General features: G+C 42.2%; 2 protein-coding genes and 1 long non-coding RNA gene across 14 annotated transcripts in view; 1 reads left to right on the top strand and 2 right to left on the bottom strand.

Annotated features, from left to right (window-relative positions):
* The window catches only part of dnm2a (dynamin 2a), a 35,824-nt gene extending 18,601 nt beyond the window's left edge, over window positions 1-17,223 (top strand). For 2 of the 12 annotated variants that reach the window (XM_074656429.1, XM_074656428.1), the window contains exons 11-21: window positions 233-319; window positions 1,277-1,347; window positions 4,024-4,075; window positions 5,339-5,371; window positions 7,902-8,012; window positions 9,798-9,907; window positions 10,040-10,151; window positions 10,714-10,878; window positions 12,071-12,294; window positions 12,565-12,828; window positions 13,151-15,463. In XM_074656429.1, the coding sequence (XP_074512530.1) occupies window positions 233-319; window positions 1,277-1,347; window positions 4,024-4,075; window positions 5,339-5,371; window positions 7,902-8,012; window positions 9,798-9,907; window positions 10,040-10,151; window positions 10,714-10,878; window positions 12,071-12,294; window positions 12,565-12,828; window positions 13,151-13,223 (1,302 nt within the window). In that variant the 3' untranslated portion in view covers window positions 13,224-15,463. Of the gene's footprint in view, window positions 1-232; window positions 320-1,276; window positions 1,348-4,023; window positions 4,076-5,134; window positions 5,147-5,338; window positions 5,372-7,901; window positions 9,151-9,192; window positions 9,908-10,039; window positions 10,152-10,713; window positions 10,879-12,070; window positions 12,295-12,564; window positions 12,829-13,150; window positions 15,464-16,300 lie in introns of those variants that run through there. The other 10 variants (XM_074656431.1, XM_074656430.1, XM_074656433.1 and 7 more) reach the window with 8 other exon arrangements.
* On the bottom strand, window positions 7,740-8,942 carry LOC141780967 (uncharacterized). The gene is made up of 2 exons (XR_012596750.1): window positions 8,801-8,942; window positions 7,740-8,309 (listed from the first exon to the last, which is right to left on the bottom strand). It is a non-coding gene; the product is annotated as an uncharacterized LOC141780967 (long non-coding RNA).
* On the bottom strand, window positions 16,678-23,560 carry tmed1a (transmembrane p24 trafficking protein 1a). Its single transcript, XM_074656451.1, has 5 exons — window positions 23,152-23,560; window positions 21,081-21,178; window positions 19,816-20,002; window positions 18,343-19,684; window positions 16,678-17,990 (listed from the first exon to the last, which is right to left on the bottom strand). Exons 1-4 carry the CDS (start codon window positions 23,344-23,346, stop codon window positions 19,472-19,474), a joined length of 693 nt encoding a protein of 230 aa, XP_074512552.1. The 5' UTR covers window positions 23,347-23,560; the 3' UTR covers window positions 16,678-17,990; window positions 18,343-19,471.
* Window positions 23,561-25,533: the final 1,973 nt, after the last annotated feature.

The raw sequence follows: 25,533 nt of genomic DNA, 5'->3' as shown, positions 1-25,533 counted from the left end.
CGTCACTGTGTATCTAAAGTCTGTTTTTATGTGTGTGTTGGTTTGTGACACTGAAATGTCACTTGACTATCTCTTTCCGTTTGCTTTGTTCTCTACTTATTCTCACTTCTCACTCCTGTTTCTCTCTGATACGTATTGGTAAGTCTTAACTAAGCTCAAGCTCACATGTAAGTGTGCGTGTTTGTGTGTGTCTCCGTTCAGTGCTGCAGTTGTGTGTTGTGTTGCCTTTCAGCTCAATTCCTACCCCAGACTGAGAGAGGAGACTGAGAGGATTGTCACCACCTACGTCAGAGAAAGAGAAGGGAAGACCAAGGACCAGGTGAGCGGCTAGGATGTTCATTAAATGGACTCTCGAGCACGCAAAGTGCTCTCAGGTCAGCCTTTGATGTTTGAAAAAATACAGTTAAGAGCTGCAATTTACAATTCATATGTAGCCCCACTTCAATGGTGAGATGCTGGTGAGCCCTCCCAAGTTGGTTATCGTGTAAATGGAGGACGGGGACAAGATGTCACATAAGGTGAAGTGGGCGACTGGCGCCTGAACACCCACCGTTAGCATTGTGTCATCCGGCTTTGACAGTGTCTGCTTCTGCTGATCCTCCAGCTGCGGCATAAGGACAAAAAACATGTGCATTGTGTGACCCTTCAGGTATCAGATATGTTTTGCTTTAGCATTTGTCAAATGGAGAACAGTTTCTAGCTTCACTAGCTTCAGAACATAACAAAATCTAAAATGTTTTCTTTCTAGTGTGTATATGTTTGCACTCCCTTTAGTCCAGTTGCAGCTTGGGGCACACCACGGTCGCATGAACGCGAGTTTACTCAAGGAGGCTGTAAAGGCGGACGAGTCGGCGTGATGACATTTAGTAGTCTCATTTAGCCTCTTGTTAGCAACCGCCTTTTTTAAGACTCGTAAAAGGTTCAAATTTCACAAGTGGGATATTTACTGACGTATTTTATATTGTAGAACAAAATGTTAGAATCTCTTCAGATTGTGTTAACCACAGACCTCATTTCAGGCATCTAGCTAAAAACCTATAGACTATGAGACGAGGGAAACTGAAGTGCTAAAATGCGAACTCATTTCTGGGTTTTTGGACTCATTCCTGCAGCGCTCTATATACAGTAGCTATGTATAAATCTAACTCTAGATGTGTTTTTGTTCAAGTGTGAAGTATCGGAAGTGAGAGGTAACACTTTCTCCTTTGTGCCTTCTGTAAGTGGTGTTTAATTGAGACGCCTCCATGCTAATCATGATTTTCTGCCTCTAATCAAGGTTCTGCTGCTGATTGACATTGAGCTGTCCTACATCAACACCAATCATGAGGACTTCATAGGCTTTGCTAAGTATGTACCCTTTCCCCCCCCCCACCTTCTCTAGCCCAACTTACAGCTTGTTGCCGGGTGACCCCAGTCTCACGAACGATATTGTGATCCCCATTAACTACTCGTTGTCTGAGGTGCACTTGTGATTCCGTAGCTTTACAAAGGAAAAGACTTGTTATCCTTTAACTCTCATCCAGCATTTCCAGCTGCTGTTTCATAAACTTAACAGAATCACCAGCAACATCGCTGCTACTGAGTCAAAGTGTTGCTGCTTATAATTAGCCACATGTTGTAAACTGCGGTGCATCGGTGTGATGTAGCATGCCAATTAGTGAACCAGCCACATCAGCGCATGCGTCTCCCTGTGGGGGAGGTGGATGCCACGATGATCAAGGTCGCATTAGTTGCCCCCCCAACCCTCCTTCCTGCATGCAACAATGCTACTCACACTCCAAACAAAGTCAATGAAGCATGCTCAATTGCTTGACAGATAAACTTCCTGTCTGCTGCAGGCTGTTTGACTGCCACTATAAAGAATGCTTACTGTACCAATGGACAGACTGCATTCGCTTGTAGCTGCTGTTGTGCACTAGAAACTCATTTGCACACTGCAAGGCACTCACTGTTTTTTTTTTGTGGTTAATCTCTAAGCAGTTTAGAGTCCGTGGTTGAATTCACGTAGTCCCCCTGGTGTAGCAGTTAGCATGTAGTTGAGTCAGTGGAGCTCCCCTCCTCTGTGTGGGCCGTGCCCATAGACTGTGTATATAGATGGACGACGCGTCTCCACTTCCTCCCACTGTACAAAAGTGAAGACAAAATATCCCGGATAAGTCTCAACCCCTTTTTTATAGCATCAAATCACTAATTCAAACCAAACTTACCAAAAAACTAACATTTGAACATCAGCTTGATAAGAAATGACAGAAACCATCTTTGGGAAAAATGTATTTGACGTGTACTTTGACGTCTTAGTTTGGCCCGTGTCCTCTCTGCTAACATGTAGGTGGTTCCCACCATAGTTTCCTTGAAGCCCCTTCTACTTGTTTCTAAGAAAAGCTAAGACCTCCCCCCCCCCGTCATCACCCTAAAAACGAAATGACAAATCCTCGAACAAAATCCTCAGTTTGAATTACGTAATTCAGTGCATTAAGTGAGTTAGTCTTTTTTAATTAAATCAACTTTCTTGAATGAATAGAACTCAAATTAATTTACTATAGTGTTAGAGCCTCAATAGATGTTTTGTTATTGTGGTTTAATAAATGTAATTTATGGTGTTAAGAGTGCTGCTAAGCCACCCCCTTTATACGCCTTCCTTTGAGTGCGTCAAGCGGGAGAACAAATAGGTTTTTTGACCGCAATGAAAACGTTGTTTTTGAAAGGCTAAACACCAACAAATATGGATTGCAGCAGAATATTTAGTTAGATTTATTATTTATTATTTATTATTTATTATTTATTATTATTTATTTATTTATTATTATTATTATTATTATTATTTATTATTACATTATCAGTATTACATTATTTGCTACTAAGTAGCAACAAATATAAATCTTAAGTAGTTTTATATTCAGACTTTTGTATAAATTATCCAGCATGGTGTTATTATGACTTTATTTATACATGTACGAACCTAAGTTTGGCAACCACAGAGCAGACAAATCCTGGCGCACCCACTGTGATCTTTGGTACTCCCCTAAGGGGGGCCCAGACCCCATGTTTGGAACCGCTGGCCTTTACTGCAGCTGGCCAGCGATCGTTTTGGCTTCACTTTTGGGGAGCTGTCATGTCGTCCATCTTTAAATACAGTCTATGGTCGTGCCGTTGACCGAGTAACAAAGCAAGCCCCCGTGTGTGTGTGTGTGTGTGTGTGTGTGTTTGTGTTTGAGGGTTTATGTCGAGCCTCTGCATGGTCAGTGGATTGTTGTAATGTGTCGGAGGTCAGCTAGAGCTGTTTAACGGTTCTCATGACGTCACTTTCAGTCTTGACTACAGAAGGCTGGATGATGGTAGCCCCCCAGGGTACGGCAACAACAGGTGGGCCAACAGAAAGGATGTAGGGTTGTGTGTTTGTGTGTGAGAGAGAGAGAGCGAGAGACGGTTTGACCCTCCATGTTGTCCAAATTCCTCCACAAGCCACTTCATGTATGTCTGTAGTAGTATATTTGCATCAAAACCAGACAGTTGATTTACACGAGAGACTAAAAGCTATAAAACATATGAAACATAATATTGTAATTTAGGGATGCACAATATGTACCTCAACCGATAATGGTAAATTATTATGTATTATTCTGATAACGAAATTGAAGCCAAATTGCTTTCACTGACTTAACAAGTGTAATCTACAATAGGTGACGGTATGCACCTTTAAAGATTGTTTACGATCCGCAAGTAAACACAGAGGAGAAGAACAATGAGTGCAGCACGCTGACCAGAGACCTAAACAGGTCGTCGCCGGTGTGAATGTTTTTAACAGTTTTAGAGGAAGACAACATGATCGCTATTTGCAATACGTTTTGTTTTTTTTACTAGAAAAAATAAATGAACATTTTGTTAACAATAGTGATGTCAGTTAGATTATTAGAATATTATTGGAACAGAAGTGACATATGAATATTCAGGGTGTATATTTTAGACGGGTTGTGGTGTCAATTATATTTATTGTTGTTTCTGTTCCTCTTTGTGTGATGACAGCGCCCAGCAGAGGAGCACTGCTGCTAATAAGAAGAGGGCCATACCGAACCAGGTACGTTTTATCACTCAGCTCTGGCCTTTTCACCATTTTAATCTCCCTCGATGTCTCCCATTACCAGCCTCTTAGTCAACCATGTGAATATATATCTCACTCCAGCAAAGATTTAGCCCACAGCCATTAATCTGTCTCGACCTATCCAACTGTTAACGATTACCTCCCCCGTACATAATATTTACTACCGCTTGTACCCAGTCCCATTGATTTCTAATCCTCATATTGAACTGACTTTGTCCACAATACTGTAAAGCTGGTGCTTCTCCTTTTATGTTCTATTCAGACCGATATTTAGCAATGTATGTTGAATTTTCAATGTGTGTTTTTAAGCTCCTGGTTATAATACTGCTAATCAGCGTCAGAGATCGCGGACTCAGTTGAGGGGAGAGTTGCCTTAATGAACTTAAAGAAGTCTCCGCTTCCCTGCTTTTTCTGAAACCAGCATTTGTTTCCATGGCTGTTAATTAAGTGCTGTTTGCATGATGTGACCCAGGCATGTTGTTCCACAGCAAAGCAACAATTAATCACAGAGTTATGTTGGTTTGTTTTTATTGCTTTCCCCCATTAACTCACCAGCATCTTGTGTATTGAAATTCAGAATGTGCATGGACCTCGCACCTGTCAACTGAGCAACAAATATGACATAACCAAATTGTGGTATACTTGAAGTAATTCTAATTGCATGTAACTCTCTTGCTCTCTCTCCTTCTCTCTCTCTCTCTCTCTCTCTCTCTCTCTCTCTCTCCTGCCTCTCTTCATCTGTCTTTCTCTGGTTGTCTTGTGGATTATTGCTTTCTGTTTCCTCCTGTTGTTGCTCCCTTCAAACCTGTCATTCCCACTAGTTCACCCTCTTCTTTCAATCTTTTCTTGAACTCTCATTCTCTGTCTCTTACTTCCAACTCTCCACTTTCTACCCTTTTCCCCTCCTCTCTCTCTCTCTCTCTCTGTCTCATGTGTCCCTCATCTTTGCTTGCTTGCTTTCTCATTTCTTTTGGCTTTGGTTTTACCGGCCCTCCTCCTTTGCTTTAATTCCCCCTCCCCTTCCTATTACTGCAGGGTGAGATTCTGGTAAGTACCCCAAAGATTTAAAACCGCACCCTGCCAGGGGGGGGCAGCAGGGGTAGGCCATGCAGAAGGACTGAGGCCATCACACACAGGTCAGCCAATGTGGTTAGGGTGGAGAAAGACAGAATGCTGTGAGATAACCGCAGCGTAAACAGTCGAAACCTCGCCGTAATGAGATGTTCTACCCCTCTGCAGCTCGGCGGACTGGGAGAGGGCCAGGAGGAGAAGGTAGAGTCTCCGGACGGATCAAATTGATATCAATTAGCACGCAGTTACCAGTAATTTGGAACTGACTTAACAGTAACACACGGCAGGTTTGCTCTCGTAATTCTTGGTTTCATTTTAATAAGACAGTAATTGTCTCGGGCTGCTACTAACATTTAACTTTTTCTCCACCAAATATTTTAATAATTTAACACCCCAGAAAAGATTAGGTCTCTTTGCAATGCTGTGTGTTCTCTATTGAGGATCACAGAGAGAGAGAGAGAGAGAGAACTGGGAAATCTTCCACCACTGACTGTGAAATGGCGTCAGTACTGATGTCTTTGGGTTTATACCTCTGCTGCCGCCTCATGCGTTGTGACTGAAAAGTTTGCCTTGTGAGAATCATCCTAAATGTCGGTCACTGGGGACAAAACAGGGGAGGGAGCGGGGAGCGATTAAATCAGCAACACAGTAAACGTTTTGATTCTTTTAACATTTTCTTTCCATTAATTTCTAGTGATTAAGTGCATGTTAAAACACTTTTTATTCCTACTAAAAGTACTTACATATCCAAAAACCCACCTGTCTCCACATCTCAATTTCTGTATTCAGAGCTGATCAACATTGTCTGTAGTGTTTTGTGTGGTGACTGGTCATGGCTTTGGGATGTTTTCCAATGATTTAATCAAAATTCCTTGTTAAGATCTCTTTGTTTTCATAACCTACTGACTATCTTGACTGATTTTAAATTGGCATGTTTCATTATAGTCATATTATTTTCCTTTTTAAATCCTTGTAGTTAATCTCTGATGTAATCGCACATCTTTCATTAACCGCTTGCAACATTTCAAATAGTGTAAAAATGAAAGCATCCCATCGTTTCCTCTTTCCTAATGTCAACTTGGTTGCAACATTTCCAGCTGACATTTAATATAGGGAATTTGAAACTTAAAGTTATTTCCTGGCCAAGGCAAACAACATGTTTAGCTTCTATGTGCGTGCCTCCTCTCCCGTGTTTATGTTGGCGCTTTTGAACTAATAAACCTTTTTTTCCCCTCATAACTCACTCCAGTCCTGTGCTGGATGGAGAGGGAGTCCAGAAGAGAGGTTTAAAGCAGAAATGTACATTTTCTCTTAGCTTTACTCGGCACAAGAGTACACAGATAGTAGTTTCCCCCATAGTGCCTGAAATGCATGGGGCTCTATGTGGGAAAAATGGACATAGTAGCTAAGAAGGCTCCTCTAAAACTCATGGCCTATTTTCCTCAGAGTGATTCACCCAACTCAGCCTCTCAGTCTGATGCATTTGCTCCCTCTCCATCTCTCCACTGTACTCCAGTAGATCAGCTAGCCATTGCAATCTTTTCTCCTCCATTACTCCTTCGTCTTTTGCACTCACTTCTCCCCGTCTTTAACCTAAAAAGTTGTGCATCCGAGTCCAGTTAACCCCACTAACCCTGCTTTTAAAAAAAACAAAACTACTAGCACATAGGCTAGCTTTTACTGACCCGCTGACACTGACATACCACCGCCGACCTTTGGTCTTTGACTCTGTGTCGAGGTGTCTGGACACCATCTGGTCCTGTTTGTTGGTTTATAGATTTGTTTTCTGTTGAGTGAAAAAGACCATTTGATGCTTTTGTGTACATTTAGCCATATTACACACCGTATGTCTTCCTGTGCATGTTACCCCATGCTGTTTACTCAATAAGTTTCAATTAGGGCTGTCAATCGATCGAAATATTTAATCGTGATTAATCGCATGATTGTCCATAGTTTATTGTGATAAATCGCAAATTTAGTTTCTGTTCAATATGTACCTTTAAAGGGAGATTTGTCAATTATTTAATACTTATCAACAAGGGAGTGGACAAATATGCTTACTTAATGCAAATATATGTATATATTTATTATTGGAAATCAATTAACAACACAAAACAATGACAAATATTGTCCAGAAACCCTCACAGGTACTGCATTTAGCATACAAATATGCTCAAATCATAAGCATTGACTTTCCCTAAACTGCATGTGATTATCATAGTTTTTCCTCACCAAAATTTAGCGTAAATTTGGAGTGTATGTAGCCTCCTTCGCGACAAGCTAGTATGACATAGTTGGTACCAATGGATTCATTAGGTTTTCTACTTTCATATTATACCAGTATCTTCACTCTAGCTTTAAAACTGAACCCGCTGCTTTCTAAAAATCACAAATGCGTTAATGGTTTAAAGACATTAGTGGTTAACGCGGTAACTTTGACAGCCCTAGTTTCAATCCATACTTCTATGTCGTAGTGCATATGTAAGTAACATTAGACTCATAGACATACACATGTTGAATATTAAGATAAAAATGTAAAAGACAACTGAATTTCCAGTGACCCAGCAGGTAAGCAGGTAAGATTTTATTAGTGTCTGTCACATCCCAGTAACACTTAGAGGGCCCTCATATCACCTCATATCATAAGCCTGATTGACAAAGTTGTTTTCATCCGTCCTCCTGGTACCCCTCTCTCTCCCTACCACCGCTTTCTCTCTCCCTCGCTGTGCAGGTGATCAGGAAAGGCTGGCTAACCATCAACATCAGCATCATGAAGGGAGGCTCCAAGGAGTACTGGTTTGTCCTGACTGCGGAGTCCCTGTCCTGGTACAAAAACGAGGAGGTGAGAGGCATTTCTGTTCCATTGCTGTATTTCACCGGACACTGGGGATGCGGATAGTTAAGATAAGATGCTGCATTTTGCCACTAAACTAGTGTAAATTCGGTGTCGTCATCACCCACGGCGGTGCCTCGGAGGTGTGTGCGTCCCAGCCCAGCCTAACCAATGTGCAGACTACTGTTCAGCTGTAGCCTGATGAACAGGTAGTCTGAACACTGGGCAGGCGGGGGGGTGAGGAGGAGGAGGAGGACTCCGATGGGAGGAAGGACCCTGAGGTCATTGCGGCTGCAGGTCGCTACCCTAGGACAGTAGGACAGAGGGCACAGAGAGCAAACATTACCCCAGTGAAACTGACACACATGAGAAAAAGCCACGTATATATAGACACAGAAAAGGCTGATTTATCAGGACCCGTACTGCTGAAACGCCACAATACTTTTTACCTTATTAAACATATATTATTCCAAATAAAGCTACCCTTCATAACGTTGCGTTCAAGCGATTCAAGCAAATAAATCCAGACACGGTTAGACTGCATTCCCTTCTGGCTAAATAACTGCAGTGTGTGCACACTCGGCAAACTCTGCTCTACAGTTTATTTAAATTAGAGACCTTTTCGACTGTTGTATTCAGGGACTTGGAGAGTAACTTTCAGTACAACAGGCATGTCAGTGCACTGATGAATAAAGTTTACGTGATCTAAAATCAAATGATCTAGTTTCACACGACTGATTTAACTAGATTTAACATTTGTCTACAGTGGTTATAAGTGCAAATAGTATTGTACTTACTGCTTGATCTTCTCGCCCAGGCCTCAGTCGTATCCATTCTCCCAGCGAAATAAAAAGAGCCTATAAAAGATACCACTGCTAAAGATGAACCCTAGTCCAGTGGCCTCAGTGTGTCCAAACACCAACTGGAAACGGTGCATTTCTTTACGTCGGGTCGCCTTTTGCGGAAAAAGCAAAGAGAAAGAAAGAGAAGGAGCGAGGGAGGATGGTGGAGGCAAACTGACGTGGCAGGCGGGCTGAAATGTTCCAGCCGGGATCTGACTTTGGAATTTGCAGGAAATCGTACTGGGTTACGGGGGCCGGAGGGGGGGTGTGATTGAGTGTGTCTGTGTGTGTCTGTGTGTGTGTGTGTGTATGTGTGTGTGTATGTGTGTGTGTGAGAATGTGTGTAGGCGCATGAGTCCTCCTGTATGTTTTAGTGTTTGTGCACTTGGTCATATCTGTACGAGCGCATATTTTTGCACCCACCCAAATGATACGTGTTTATTCAATCCTTTCAAGCTTGCGTATGTTTGTTGGCGTTGCACGTGCAATTAAGTATTTTTCTCTGTGTGTTTGTGTGTGTGCATGCGTGTGTATATGTGTGTGTGTGTGTGTGTGTGTGTGTGCGTGGTGGGGGCGGGGGATTGTGTGGAGCTGCGAGTGATGTAACCGTTGGACCCGCGCCGCTCTCTGTGTTAGCGCAGACGTAAACGCTTCCAGATGTCTCAGCTCAACAGTGAAAGCTGGCACCCCATCCCCCCCAGAACTCCCTCATGCTCCTCCTTTTCTTCCTCTTCTTCCTCCTCCTCCTCCTATTCCCCATCATGCATTTCTCCATCTCACCAGCCTGGTTGTGGTCCACACCAGAGGACACGCATTCCATCATGTCTACTCATTGGTGGAGAACTGTTTTCATCTACCAAAATATATATACTCACATTTTGAAGACGTAACTTCTTTGTGTTGTATATTCCAGGTAGTAAATAACACTTTTCTTCTATCTGCCTCATGCTAGGAGAAAGAAAAGAAGTATATGCTGCCCCTTGATAACCTGAAGCTCAGAGATATGGAGAAAGGCTTTATGTCCAATAAGCACATCTTTGCAATCTTCAACACCGAACAGAGGTCAGGTTTCTATTATTAAGTGAATGCACATGTACCTACGTTTTGTGTGCATATATGTCCTGTACCACACATGTACTGGCTTAGCCTACACACTCACCAGCACTTGTGTTTGTCTTTTGTTTATATGTACAGGAACGTGTACAAGGATCTTCGCCAAATAGAACTGGCCTGTGATTCTCAAGAGGACGTGGACAGCTGGAAAGCGTCCTTCCTCAGGGCAGGAGTTTATCCAGAGAAGGACCAGGTATGTGGTTGGAAGGGTGGGGCTTTCTGCTTCTATTAATTACTTAATATTAAATTGGTCATTAACCCTCTGGGGTCTGAGCCGTTTTTTTTTTTTTCAATTACTGGAGCCTCGAAATATAAAGGTGTATAAATTCAGTACTGTAAGGCACAAGCTTGTGATTGGAGAGGAGAGAGTCAACATGTCTGCCAGAATCCTCATTCACCAAAACAGTGAAGTTCAAGTTGTTTGTATAGTTGGCATTAGATAAATAAGTACATAAAACATTGAATTATTGAATCGAAAAAGATTACCAAGCCCCTGGATGGTTCATTAAGAACAAGTAATGGCGGAACGGTGTGCTGCAGGACAGTTTTTAAATTAAGTCGCTACCCACATCCGTTACAGAGATATCACTAACGGCATGAAGTGAGTGCTTTTGCAATCGCAGGCGACTGAGGCGTTCCCAGAGGGTTCAAACACGCACCTCTGTATTTCTTCTGTGTACGCTTTTGAGACAAAGAGAGCAACTATGAAAATGTATAGATTTATATTTCATTCTTGTGTGTGTTGTTGTCGTCAGGCGGAGAACGACGATTCTGCCCCCGCGGACACATTCTCTATGGATCCTCAGTTGGAGCGGCAGGTGGAAACCATCCGCAACCTGGTGGATTCATACATCGGCATCATCAACAAATCCACCAGAGACCTCGTACCCAAGACCATCATGCATCTCATGATCAACAATGTGAGTGTCACTAAATCACTAGATCAGCAACTCCCGCGTTCTGCGCGCTAAAATTACAGATGTTCTCAATGGAGTCAGGAGGCTTTCGCGAGAGCATAGATGGATACAACGGCTTCGGTTCGCCGTCTGAAGGGACTGTCTTACGGCAAGTTGAAGCGGTGAAAATATACTAATTATAGCGTACACACACACTCATATTGATTTTTTTTAGGTGAGCCTTTCTTTTAGGTGGCTAAAATACATTTTGCTGCCGTCCCCGTCCACAGCAGTACATTTCTTTGCTTCAGTGCAGTAACTCCTGTCTGCTTCTCCAAACTGGGGGCGTGTTGACCGTCATCTACTCTAGGTAATACACTGACTATGGATAATTACCTCATACAATCCCACTATCCCTTTAAGGCTGTGTGCTATGCAAAATGCTGGCAGTAGTTAGATCTCTACCTAAACAATGTAAATGTGAACATCCGGTCTTGCAGGGCTCTGCATAGCCTAAAGCGTGTACATTGTAGTTCTGCATGGTTCCCCTCCTACTTACCAAATAAAGTAAATTTTTGTTCAAACTATGTAAACTTCTATGTATATGTGGAGGTAATATACCATTAGCTATGTATACTGACAGTTATTTTACCAATTATCCAGTAAATGTAGCATCCTACATGACTATATTCTTTATAAAAAATAATCAAGGCACCTGATAAACCAGAGATCTGAGCTTGGATCAAATAAAGTGCTATTTAATTAGGTTTAAATGTCACCGTAGAGCCGTGCAGAGTAGCGCTTCGCTTTCTTGTTCATTTTAGTAGCAACCGCGGTCATGAATTTCATGTTCACACAAGGTCATAAACTTGAAGACACTAATTAACAGGATTTATGGTGCATGCTCACAGTGACTTGTCTACTGTCCATTTATTAGGTTTTATTATTGTGGTGAGCTCACTTGATGGCTTCCAGCAATCCAGCAGCTACACACACACACAAAACCAACACTTTATGTCCACTGGGCAGCTCCTTTCCCATGGTTTTATAATATTTTGTTTAAGGATCAAATACCTTCAATCAATACATTGATTTTGCTCTCGTGGTTAAATTTTATAATTTATGAACCTTCTGATCATTTCACTTTCGGCTCCTGCTGCACCACATCTTTTAGCGATGTAAGTTACCACCTTCTTTGTTTTAATACTATAAACAGGCAAAGGATTTCATCCACTCGGAGCTGCTGGCCTACCTCTACTCCTCTGGCGACCAGAACAGCCTCATGGAGGAATCGGCTGACCAGGCCCAGCGCAGGGACGAAATGTTGCGCATGTATCACGCGCTCAAAGAGGCACTTCACATTATTGGCGACATCAGCACCAGCACCATCTCCACCCCGGTACCGCCGCCCATAAATGACAGCTGGATGCAAGAATCCAGGTGAGATGAGGAATAACTAGCTTTTTCGTTGAGCTCCAGGTATAACAGCTGGAAAATACAGTATCTAATAACACAGTGGTTCTCAACCTGGGGGTTTACATCGCCTGTACCAGTGATGTAATTTGCCTCAGGATAGATTTTGAGTGTGTTTGTGACAAAGTGTGCGTGGACATGATTTCCGGCGGGTCAAATATCTCTACAGGAGAATTAATGTGATCTTTAAGGTGATTATTACGATGTGAGTTTCATTAAATCGTATCCCCCTCTCAGCCCGACCCCTCAGCGCAGGCCGCACCCTGCAGCCCAACCGGCCCCCAGCCGTCCGCCTGCTGTCCGGGGCCCGACACCGGGACCACCCATGAACCCTTCCCCCGCCTTTGGAGTTCCGCTCAACCCCTCTCCCGCCTTCGGCGCGCCACCAATTCCCTCTCGCCCAGGCCCACCCATCAACGCTTTCAACAGCCACCAGGATCCCTTCAGCGCTCCCCCACTGATCCCCTCCCGGCCAGCCCGCATCCCACCCGGTGTACCCAGGTACGACTTCCTGTTATGATGTGTTTGTTGCATATAATACAATTTTTGCTGCACTGTATTTGTAACGTTATGTCACTAACATATCATCATCCTCTCTTTTAAGAGTCACAGGCATGGTTTGTCTCAAGCTCACCAGTTGTCCCATCTAGATATTTAATATTATTTCTTGGCATTCATTCTCCTCTCACTCTTTTTCTCCCTCTGTCCTCCTCTTCCCTCTCTCTCTCTCTCTCTCTCTCTCTGTCGGGTTGTTTTGGTTTCTCCGCTGTCTCTTTGTGAGCACGTCTCACTCCTTGTCCTTTATCTTCTCTCCCCGTTGCAGCCGAAGACCCCCTGGCGCTCCTTCTCACCGGCCCACCATTATCCGCCCTGCCGAGCCCTCCCTGCTAGACTAGACCTGTGGCCAAGTGTGTGTGTTTGTGTGTGGGTGTGTGTATTCTGCACACTGTAAAGGCCAGGGGCGGGGGGCTCGAGGGGAGGGGCCGACTGATAGCGGTGCATAACATGCATCGTCCAGCCGTATTAATGTCTCTTCAAGCAATGTAATAAGCTGCTAATACCATCTTTATCAATGCACATGAACAACAGAAAGCCCTTTAACCACTTGAATATTACATTTGACTGCTGTGGATATAAAACCCAGCTCATCTGTGGGATGCATTGAGCTTCTATCAATAGGAGATGATGTATCAAATTCAGTTCAAGAGCTTTTTTTTTTATAATTATAATAACTGGTTTATGTCTTCTGACGAGGTTCCCAGCAGAAGCTCATTAAATAACTTATTAACCGTTACAGGCTGGCTTTTCTCTCCCCTCCCTCCACCTAAGTCTAGATCTCTGTGTAATATACACACTTAACCTGTTGTTAATGTTTTACTGGGTATTTCCTAACTGATTCATACTGAAAAACATGTTATTTTTGGTGGTGTCGATTACATTTTTCCCCACTTGTGTTATTTTATTTGAGTGACTTTGTCCTTTTTAATGAGCGTCATAAATGTAGCTTTAAAAAATGAAAAAGCAAAGCATAAAAAGACACGGGATCTGAGAGAGTAGCTTCATCCCCCCTCCCTCCTTCCACAATGAAAAGACGTCAGCCAGATTGACCATTATAATCCAAGCACTTCTAGCCATGTAGCCTTACAACAAGCCACTCACAATAACGGGGATGTTGTAGTCCGTTACCAGAACACTATGCACAAAAAGACCCGGGAGAGGGGAGAGGCTGACGGCTGTCTGCACTTTGTGAGATGCTTTCTCTCCAGTAATTCCGCGTTGAATTATAATCCCTTTAAGTCTCCGTTGAATCCCGACGAGACCTTCAGCCTTCGGGTAGACTTTGTTCATTCCTGGATTCACATAGAGCAGAGCACACAGCACAGTTTCCTCTCGGAGAGGATAAAACGGTCGTGTAGTAGACGAGGACGTAATTTAGAGTATAAAGATGGTATTAAGCATTTAGGAGTTGGCACATCTCTTTCTGGGTTTACTTGTCAGGGTTTATTATTCTGCTTCCATGCATTAAAAATATTGTATATAGCTGGCCTATACTGGGGGAGTTAGCACTTGTATCCCATTTAATCGCAGGGTTGATGACAAAAACTATTCTAATCAAAGCCCAACACGTTCAAAATGTTAGTCGTCGTATTAAAGGAAGCACCAACGCTTTCGTTTCATAGCCTTGGACGTAGGGAAAAAGAGATCGGTCATCTCCTGATGCGTTATTTATAACCGGGGGGGCATTTTGTCATTTCTTTTGATGTTTTTGGAGCAGCTCTGTACAACTCAGCTCCAAAGCTTCTCCTGGACTTTTATTAGGGGTTCTGCTACAGGGATTAAATGTATTATTATGGGAGGCGCTGGACACAGTCTACACAGCTGTGATTATATGATAATGAATATCTTTTGATTGCTCTTTTGACGGTATTTTGAGGGGGAAACTGGTCAAGTGGGGAGTGACGCTGGGCTACTAGGATGTTTTCTATTTTAGGTTTGATCAATAGTGGTGGTGAGCAGCAGGTGGAGGGAGTTGTGGTGTAATATGAAGGCACACTCTGTCTTGAGAAAGCTGTCTAGACTCTATTCTCACCACAGAGGATAGACATACAATTAGCCGACCTGACGAGACAAAGAAACTGTAAAGAATTGTCCAAAACCACAGACTCTTGAGACAGAGTGTGCTTCTTCTTCTCCTGTATTTCTCTCCAGGTCAGGCTTTCAGTGACAGCGCCAGAAGGATTAAAATAATCTTTGAATACAGCCCTGAATCTGAATCTCAAATCTTCCACAAACCCCCCTGGTACACAAACGTTTGTGTGATCAAAAACATGTTATTGGCCAAAGCCCCCTTGTGCCTGTCACTCGAGCCTGTCCTTGAGAAGCCCAGACTGTATTACGTAGGTTGTGGTTACACTGCTCTGCCTCCTTCCTCTTTCCCTCCCCTCCCCCCTGTCTGGATCTGGTGGAAGGGGTCGGAAACCAACCTGTAAAAAAAATCCCTTTTCTTTTATGTTTTGCAAACCCTTGTCAAGTGCCTCTGTAGCAATTAATTGATTTGAATAAACAACATGAACTGATTTTAGGATGGAGAGTAAATAAAGAGGTGTTGTGTACAATAAAGGGACTGGCTCTGGTGGTTGGTGTCTCCTTTTGTCCTGTGTGATGCACTTTCTCTTCTCTCTTCTCTCTTTTCTCTCTTTTCTCGCAGATAAGGTAGCGTCCCTCTTGGTGTTCCTCTCCTCACTTGCCTCCCCTCTCTACGTCTAAACCAATATACACTGACATTAGATGTTCCTATGGCAACCCTCTACTGCTTCAGAGAGGCTCAAACAACAGTCACCGTTCTTTACTCGCAGTAAATGTAAAGTGACAAACAAAAACAAATCATAGTAATAGAGAGTAGTATGAATCAATATTTACATTGCTTATAAAATTAATTCACCCCCCTTTGTTAAGTTTTCATGTTTTGTCTTTCAGCATTGAGTCAAAGTAGATTTAATGTGACTTTTTTTTACACCGATCCACAGGAAGAGAGCAAATATGATTTTTTTTTAAAAACGTTATATTTATAAAACAGTCACTATATCCTGACAGTAGTGTATAAAACAGGTAATCTGACAAAAAAAATCATGTGCCTCTCTGTCCTCCGGTGTCAATCAGAGCGGAGCTGGAGTCTGAGAGTATTTTTATTGGCACAATATACCGAGTTTAATCCCGAAAGCATAGACAGCCCCTGTTAAGATTTTTCCAAACACGTTTTAAAAGCGTTTTGTGCTAAATATGTTCAAGCATTAATTAATAAATCTAGGTTTATGTGTCTTTATCTTCGTATGACGGTGGAGGATGATCTCGCCAACAGATTGCCTCATTACAAATGGCCTCGCTGTTCCAGTAACTGGCTCCTGCAGTATTTCCTGTCAAAGTGCATTTCACAAGGTCAAGAGATTAATGTTGGTTGATTGTTCCTGAACAGGCGCCCAGCTCCCCGTCGAGACCAGTGGTGACCTCGACCAGCGTGAAGTGGCCATGAAAAGACTTCAATCCATGGCAGCAGCAGGACTACAGAAGAACTACACTATCTTATATTCAGTTCACTCAAAAAGAAAAGCTCCAACAATGCTTTTATTATTAGTTAATGAGGCATCAAACTAAGGAAGTTATTTCTTCTATAGTGAATGTTGTCCAAAATAGTTTAGTACACTAAAAATGTTTTAATATTTCCACAGATTGTCAGAACCAAGTTGTTATAGTGGCATTAAATTTAACACTTAAAAACTAATTTGAGATACACTAGGCTATAAGTCAACTCTTATACCAGATACAGTGCAAAGTCATAACGACAAGTCAATATGAGAATGTTGAAAAGAAGTTTTATTATAATTGTATGTGTCAAGAAAAATGCCTTTCAAGTGGTGGAGCATGACCACTGAGAATGTCTTATGACAGAAAATGTTAATGAGGAAGCTGAGGAAGTTTCAACACAGTAGTGATTGAAGTGCTCAACAAGTACTGCGATATGTATGTTTTTACCACTAAGTGCAATTGCATGAACCAAATAACTGCAATGCATCCAAATAATGGCAACGAAATGAATGTTTCAGACAAAACTAACTCTCCGTCTGCATGACTTTACTGATTCCTGTATATTTAATCTCCAGATGGAGAAACTGATCAGGGTGATTGACTGTGTGAATACTTTTTTTTTTTTTTTTATCAGTACAGATTTTAGATGTGATCTTTTTTTAAACAGCCTGAGGCTTAGTAAAAAAAAAAGTGGGCTGAACAGTGGGTGAAGTTTCTGCAATATTTTTGTTTTGTTTTGGCTATTGGCTTGATAAAACTGCCTTGAGTCATAAATGTGTGTCTGAAATTCAATAAAACAACATTCAGTGAGAACAGCTGTGGTTTTCTAGCTTCCCCCAATGACATTAATCACAATCGCGAGCCGAGCACAGTCACAGCTTGCTAGCGAGGGAGACACAAAGCTGCCAATCATGACGTCTCAACCCCTTTTTAAAGCATCAAATAACTAATTAAAACCAAACTTAACAGAAAAATGAACACTTGAACAAACATCAGCGTGATAAGAACTACCTAAATACCAAAAATGACAATCTATCTTTAAGAAAAATGTATTTGACATGTACTTTGACTTTTTAGTTTGGCTAATGTCCCACCCACTAACATGGAGGAGGTGGGACTTATGACGTGTACTGCAGCCAGCCACCAGGGGGCGATGGAGAGATTTTGGCTTCACTTTTGGGGGGCTGTCATGTCGTCCATATTTATATACAGTCTATGATATTTATGTATATTTTATGTATGCACAGTATGTGTTTCTGTGTGCATATTACAGTACTAATAAATCACTTAATGTGATTTCCATTCGACTGGAATTCAAAATTTCACAAACATCAATGATGAATCACTTTTCCAAAAATGTTGAACTGTCCCTTTAAATGTGCTAAATGCCAGATTGGATTGATGGTGACTTCATATGTTGTCGTGTTTACTGCGTTCACGAGTAGAGTCTATATGAACACCCCCGTCCTGCATTATGTTGCACACTTGCTATCTTGCTAAATTGTTTGCCTTTATGGCTTCTAGTAAACAAACGAGGAAGTTGCAAATGTCACGTGGCCCATAAATCCACAGGAAGCGATCTGCAAATGCGCAAATATCATTCCACATGTAGAAATGGATGCAGAAATGTGTATATATCACTTTACATGTAAACCTATAACATCTTTATGTGGAATTAAAATACGTATTTACAGAGTAAGTTATGTGTATTTGCAAATCGCCCTGTATTTTTGTGGATGTGACTTCACACAACACAAATACAAAAATACGTTTGTGGGTAGTGAAATATTTGCAGATCATGGTACATATTTTTGAATTGTCTTCTGTGGATTTCAACTATTATCTACAGATCTGCTGCGGTACCAATCGGACAAAATTCTGTAAACAAACAGGAGGAAAGTTACAAATGTCATGTGGCCCATAAATCCACACGAAGCGATCTGCAAATGCGCAAATATCATTCCACGTGTAGAAATAGATGCACAAATGCGTAAATATCACTTTACATGTAAACCTTAAAATACGTATTTACAGAGTAAGTTATGCGTATTTGCAAATCGTCCTTTATTTTTATGGATGTGACTTTACACAACACAAATACAAAAATACATGTTTGTGGATAGTGAAATATTTGCAGATCATGATACATATTTGTGGAATGTCTTCTGTGGATTACAACTAATAAAGTCCAATAAAAACTTCCATACTAGACGTCGACAGTACCGTTAATATTGCTGTTGTTTAGCAGTGGTGTTCTCACAACTTAACCACTTGAACGCAAAGCATAATTGTGTACACGACTTGTTATAAACAGGAGTTAACGAGTTTCACTTGAAGGCACAATGAGAGCAGTTATATTGTTTCCACACGGCTCTCAAAATGGCAACATAGCTGAGCCGCGGCTCGTAGCTAACGGTGCTAACAGCACTAACAGTGAAAACAAGGTAACACTGATGACAGAGTGAACAGTATTAGTCTAAAAGGAGAACTGGAAGGTGGGTGCTATGGGACGGCGTTATCAGCCAACAGGCTCTCGAAGCAGGCGCGAAGGCCCGGCTATGGCGGAAGAGAGAGGAGAAGCTCGGGATTACAACACACAAAGAATGGTAAATGGACTTGTATTTATATAGCGCTTCTCTAGTCTTCCGACCACTCAAAGCACTTTACACTACATGTCAGCATTCACCCATTCACACACATTCATGGAAGAGGCTAAGGTGCCAACTTTGCCCATTAAGATCTAATCTAAATACTCATTCACACATGACTATGCCAATTTGGGGTTAAGTGTCTTGCTCAAGGACACATCAACATGTGACCCGGAGCAGCCGGGGATCGAACCACCGACCTTCGGATTGGTGGACAACCTGCTCTACCCTCTGAGCCAGAGCCACCCCAGAGAGAGAGCGACTTCATTCTCTGCTCAGGTAGAGATTACTCCTCAATATCTTTACATAGCAAATAGTAGTTTGCGGCTATATTAATGGTTATGGGTCAAACTTATAAAGCACGCCTAGCAGGTTCTGCACTCTCTTGGCTGGAAGTGACAGTTTTATTGGTACTATGTGCGCTTGGTGTCCTCAAAGAGGCGTCGCAGAGTGTAGATTTGAGTGACAGCGACAGTGAGCATGACAGATAGGTTGAGGCAGGACCAGAAGGACACCCGCCACAGGTTGTCCTCCAGAAGGTAGCGGTCCCTCGCCTCGAAGGCCCGCAGCACAGTCAGGACCTGCCGGCTCTTCTCCAGGTGCTCGTACACAGAGTCCAAACTCGCCTGGAAGAGGAAGAGGAGATGAAAGTCAGCGCTGGGATGCGTTACATCAAAAAGAATGACATCAGATAACAAGTGTTGTCTGGAGGGGAATCATAGAGATGCAATAGCTCTTTGTTTCCCTCTTCTCTCACCCTGATGTCCTCCAGTTTGTAATCCACCATGCTCATTTCTGTCGCGGCCAGGTCAGCCCACTCATTTTGGCCCGTACTGCTTCTCTGACTGTTAATGACCACCTCAAAGAACACCATCTTCTCTGACAGTTTACTGAAGCTGTTGTCGAAACACAACCGGTAGTCTCCATCCTCTGTGGGATCCACCCTGCACGACGAAATAAGATGTCAAATTTGGAAAGCGCTATAGATGAGATTTGCACTCAACAATATCATGCTTGAAAGTACTCACTATAATGGCAAACATAGTAGTAATCACTTGTTTAAAAAAAATGTCTGGGTGAAAAATGCATATACACTGAAGTTTTGTTTTGTTTTTAGAAAGGGAGGAAATCAAGTCCCCCTTTTTTGTGAATTTGGGAGAATTAAAGGGACTGTTTGTAAGAATCAGAAATGCTTGTTAACAGCGACACCTGTGGCAGGTAAGTCAACGAAAGTCACCGTCGGGCTCGCACTAAATAGACATGAACGAGCATCGCTCAAACAGTGAGGCGACACACGTCAGCTAAAACCACAATATCACTCTATATTTCACCAGCTTGGCAGTAATGTTAGCTGACCAGACGGAGGTCTCTCCATGAATCCCTGCTGATCCTAGTGTTGGCTTTTCCTGCGTCAGCCTCCCAACCGCGGCCAGAGGTAACAGGGGAGACACCGGCACCCGATCAGAGACGATAACGTAACTCGTTGCGGAGCCCCGTCACAGGAAACCTCTGTTGGTCTGGAGGAGCTGCAGCAGTTATTTCTGCACAAACGTCCACTGTACATTTACTAGATATTCTCAGAGCTAAACTAACTCTTCTGCAGTGTGTAGTGTGCGCGCATGCACGTGAGGTGGAACGAGCTGTGAGTGAAGGCAGGCAGGCAGCAGAGCAGAGTACAGCAGAGACTCAGGCTCCCCCGCGTCCTCCGACCGCGGCCAACACTGTTTTGCAAGACAGGCCTCACTAGATATAACTTTGTGGTTTTGGTGCTTCCGTGTAGTTTGTGTTGTAGTCTGAGTCTGAACAGCATAGCCACACGCGAGCGCGCATGGGACACCCACCCGGATTGATTTATACATGTAAGAAGTTACAAACAGTCCCTTTAAAGCTGCAGTTCGTAACTTTGAACAAATATGATAAAAAGTGCTCCTAATGGCATTTGCAAGATTTCAACGCCGCCCGAAGGAAAATAACTGAAACTCTTGAAACAAAAGCTTGTTGGAGAGCATTTAAGTGACCCACATGTGAATGCCATCAGATCTCCTGAAGTCAGAGACCAGCCGGTATCCGCTGGGTGAGATGAGGGCGAAGCCAACATCCATACCCGACCCAGCTATCACCTGTAAAAGAAACAAGATGTCAGTAATGCTCCAAGACACACCCAGAACTCACTCACATTTTCACTTCAGACTAGCTGAGAAACTGCTATCTGATAATTAAATTAAAGCCATCACAGTACACAGAGCAACAACCTGGCTCACATAATGTACCACAGTGATAATAAAGGGACGGTGTAGGTATTTGCATAGGGAAATGATCTCATTCGCTTCCCATTACTGCCTTTCTTTGTCCTCTAATGGCCCTAACACCAACCTGACATTCAAGAACTAGCAGCAACTGTTGCGTCGCTTCATGTCGCCTTTGTCTTGGCCAAAAAGTTGCACTCAAACACACTGCAAAGACTACAGTCAACGGCCAACTACCACGTACGTCCTGCGCCTGCGTGAGATGAAATAACTCCAAAAGGTTAAACTGGAAGACCAAGGACGGCAGATATACAAGCCGTTATTATGATACGTACATGAAACTAAGCAGCATTTGCCGACAATTTTCACATTCCAAATGGCCATCCATCCATCCATTATCTGTAAACGGAGGAGAACATGCAAACTCCACACAGAAGGGACCCAAGCCGGGTTTTGAACCTGCAACCCTCTTCCAGATGGCTATGTTGTTGTGAAAATATCCTTGTATTGGAGTGATCAGATGAGATGAAGACGAAAATGAGAAGAGCCTAAAGTGTGTGTCCTCTTGACTTCACTCGTTGGCTTGCTTTCCTCACGTCTGTTTCTCTTCTTGTGCACTGATTCGTTTAAGATGAACAGCCCATCAGAGGGATTCTGTCACAACTGAATCGGCCATAAAACCTCCGACACGGGCAGACTAGAGCCGACGGCACGGGACACACCACAAAAACTAGACCGACAGACGCTCACCGACGGCCCAAAACTGTCCGACGGCCGACGTTGGCTTGGTGTGTCAGGGCCTTAAAAGAAGAGCTCAAGGTCAGACACACTTCAGCAGCCCTGATAGGGATTAATTGACTTTCTCGAGGTTTTGGTTTTGACTGCAATAATCCCAGAACGATGTGTCACTTCCACATCATGTAGCAGCTTTCGACATACAGGAGTTGTGATAGGCGAATAAGATCCATGCTGCAGCCCTAGGAGCATCCAGACTCTTTTCTGACTCCACAGGGACACACAGGAAACCACAGGGACATGACTCAACGCTAACACAGTCCTGCAGCTGCCAGAGGATGCAGTATTAGTAGAAGTAGTATATACACAGTCTATGGGTGTGAAGCAATGCAAAGGTCATGTCCATAAAATGATTGAGGTCAATAACACACTGTGAGAGATAGTGCTGTCACGATACTGGAATTTCTAACTTTGATACAATACCTTGAAAAATATTGATATTCGATGCCATTGACACAACATTGAGGGCATAAAACTTTATTATTCTTTTATTAAAAGATAAATAGCGGAGAGACGAAAGAGCAGAAAGCGCAGATGATACCGGTGTATCGATACTGCAGAAAATGAGTATTGAAACCATTTCAAATATTCAGTATCGATATGTATCACTTTGAGGACAATTGTTCTTTTGAAGTTGAAGCCTTCCCATTTGAAAACATTCAAAACTGGCAAAATATGTATTTGTGTTTTGCATTTGAAATTAATGATGATGGCTAATGTATATTATGGATGCATTTATGATGTCATCAGCATGTAAATGCATGTTTGTGCAGGATGTTTGTTAAAATGCTTTTGCAATAGTATGTGTAGCAGCAGAGGTATCCTTTTAGGTGTTTCCGCCCCTTTGCCCTATCTCAGGATAAGTGTCTTCAACAACAACAGCAGTGGTTTTCTTATCTCTCCGCATGCAAGAAGACCAAAGTCTAAGGCTTGTTCACTTGTTTTTCAGTTAGACATTATTCACAAACTTTAACAATGCTTTTTAAAACTTCAAACACAACATTACGCTGTCGCTGTGCCAGACAGACACAGAGACAGAAAATTATATTTACCTGGTATTCAACTTCCATGCTGTCGTTCCTCACTGTGGTTTGGTAAAAACACTCTGTGCTGCCGGCAGATAATAGAAATGTAAACTCCATGGGTTTGTTCAGTCCCAAACCCAAAGTCAAGTCTACAGACAGAATGAAACATGCCAGCAAACAGAGCTCTGCAGATACACTCATCATCCTCTGCTCGCAGTGCATTGTCCATGTAATCCACTTTCACCGACTTTCAGCAACTTTTGTTACACATGAACAATAAAGCAAGTTTACTGTATATCTGTATAATAACTGACTGTCATGCTCCGACGGTTGGGAAATAGCGTCACTGTAAAGTTCCTTGATCAGAGCTCTGAATGAGTGCAGCCACTATCTGCGTCGACCAATAGCTCTCTGCAGTCTGGACTTCAGCCACATGCAAAACTGAGGTGGGGTGATAAGGTGCATTATGAGCCGGATGATGCATGATGACACCTGGTATATGTTGTATATGTTTTTCTTACATTATTAATTCCTTCTAACAAATTTGATGCTTGTCATGTCCTTTTCTATTCTGTAGGGGGAGCTCTGGGTAAAAGCAGGCAAAACAAATCAGGACATATTGTACAGCCTTGACATCATGGATGTATTAAGAATAACTTAATATGGGTAAGTGAGCAATTCACAGAAAACTTGCTGTACTGATGCGTACATTCATGATTCATGATGATTCAATGTCTGAATTAATATAGAATCATGAGTTCCTGTTGCTCACTAAAAATGTCAAGTCACTGTGAGTTTGTATGATTAGTTAATACTTAAAGTGGCAGTAGGCAGAATATTTTTGGCATCATTGGGAAAAAATCCCATAATAACCTTTCAGCATGTTGTAATAAAAGTGTTCTGAGAAATAACTAGACTTCTGCAGCTCCTCATGGCTCTGTTTTCAGGCTTTAAAAAATCTATGATTTAAATTCATAGAGTATTTTTGAGAGCAGATTGGTCTGTATTTTGAAAGTGACAGATGGCCTTCCACTTGACATAATACAAACAAGTGTAAAGCCTCTGAACACCCACACAGGTGTTTTCAGTTATTCTGGCTGATTAGACCTCTGCTCAGGTTGAAGGTGGGCCGGAGTTTTGATGGGAATTTATTAGGTCACTAATCTTCATCTACCAATTAGAACAATAAAGGTGTAATTTGTCCCACCCTAAAAGGTTCAACAAAGCTAACAGGCAGATGTCACTCAATTACAGTCTATACTGTACAGGCCCACAGCGGTCTAATCAGCCAGATTAACTGAAAACAGCTGTTTGGCTGTTCAGAGGCTTTAAGTATAAGTTAGTGACATCTCTTTGACACTTTGACACTTTACATGTAGGGGGATTTTCATATTATTCATAGTATTTAATTATGTACGGAGGGTATTAATATTTTACGTAAGGAAGCCCTTCTCTTGCTTGATGTAGAAAGGGCCTGTGAAAGGGTTTAGTTGTTTAGTTTTTTGCCACATTCTGATTTGTATGTCAACATAGCACAGAGCAGGTGCCCTGGTAGTTCACCTGGTAGAGCAGGCGCCCCATGTACCATGGCTGAGTCCTAACCACAGGGTTTGAATCCGACCCGCGGCCCAATGCTGCATGTCATCCCCTCTCTCTCCCCCTTTCATAACTATCAATGTCTCAGTCCATTAAAGGCAAAAAGCCCAAAAATGTATATTTAAAAAAATAAATAAATAAATAAAAGCACAGATTACAACACACACAGAGGGAGAGTGACTTCATTCTCTGCTCAGGTAGACATTACTCCTCTATATCTTTACATAGCTAATAGCTGTTTGATGCTATATAAATGCTCTGTCATATGGAGAACCCTTAAAGGTCCCATATTATAAAAAAAGTGAGATTTTCATGTTTTTTTTATTATAAAGCAGGCTTATATCTAAATACTCTGAAAGTATCAAAACACTCAATCCACAGGGAAATTCACACAGGCCGTATTCGGAAACTCTGCATTTGAAACAAGCAGTTAGGATTTCTGCCCATTAGTGATGTCACGAATATACAATATTTAGATCCTTGACACAATTTTAAACGTAAAACATTCTAAATGTGTCCCAGTTTATTCCTGGTTGCAGTGTATGTGAATGTTATCAGCTGACAAGAAGTACACATGGACCCAAGCTGTTGCCTAGCAACGCAATTCTGTTGCAATTCCGTCAAAATGCGCTAAAACGGAGCGTTTCAGACAGAGGGTAAATACAGGTATATTCAGGTCGACAGTATGAGGAAAATAAAGCTTTTTTTGAACATTACAGCATGTAAACATGTTCTAGTAGAAACACAAAATACAAGTATGAACCTGAAAATGAGCATGATATGGGACCTTTAACAATTATGTGATTCTGCAGT

Source organism: Sebastes fasciatus, chromosome 13 (genome assembly GCF_043250625.1).
Source record: "Sebastes fasciatus isolate fSebFas1 chromosome 13, fSebFas1.pri, whole genome shotgun sequence".
Taxonomy (NCBI): domain Eukaryota; kingdom Metazoa; phylum Chordata; class Actinopteri; order Perciformes; family Sebastidae; genus Sebastes; species Sebastes fasciatus.
Note: the sequence above shows the minus strand (reverse complement) of the source record. Positions and strands in the feature narration are given on the sequence as shown.

Excerpts from the sequence above, each read along its gene's own strand:
- tmed1a (XM_074656451.1), bottom strand. The coding sequence starts at position 23,346 with ATGCACTGCGAGCAGAGGATGATGAGTGTATCTGCAGAGCTCTGTTTG. Across the intron at positions 21,179-23,151 it reads GCATGGAAGTTGAATACCAG|GTGATAGCTGGGTCGGGTAT; the intron begins GTAAATATAATT and ends TTTCTTTTACAG. Across the intron at positions 19,685-19,815 it reads ACAAACTGGAGGACATCAGG|GCGAGTTTGGACTCTGTGTA; the intron begins GTGAGAGAAGAG and ends TTCCTCTTCCAG.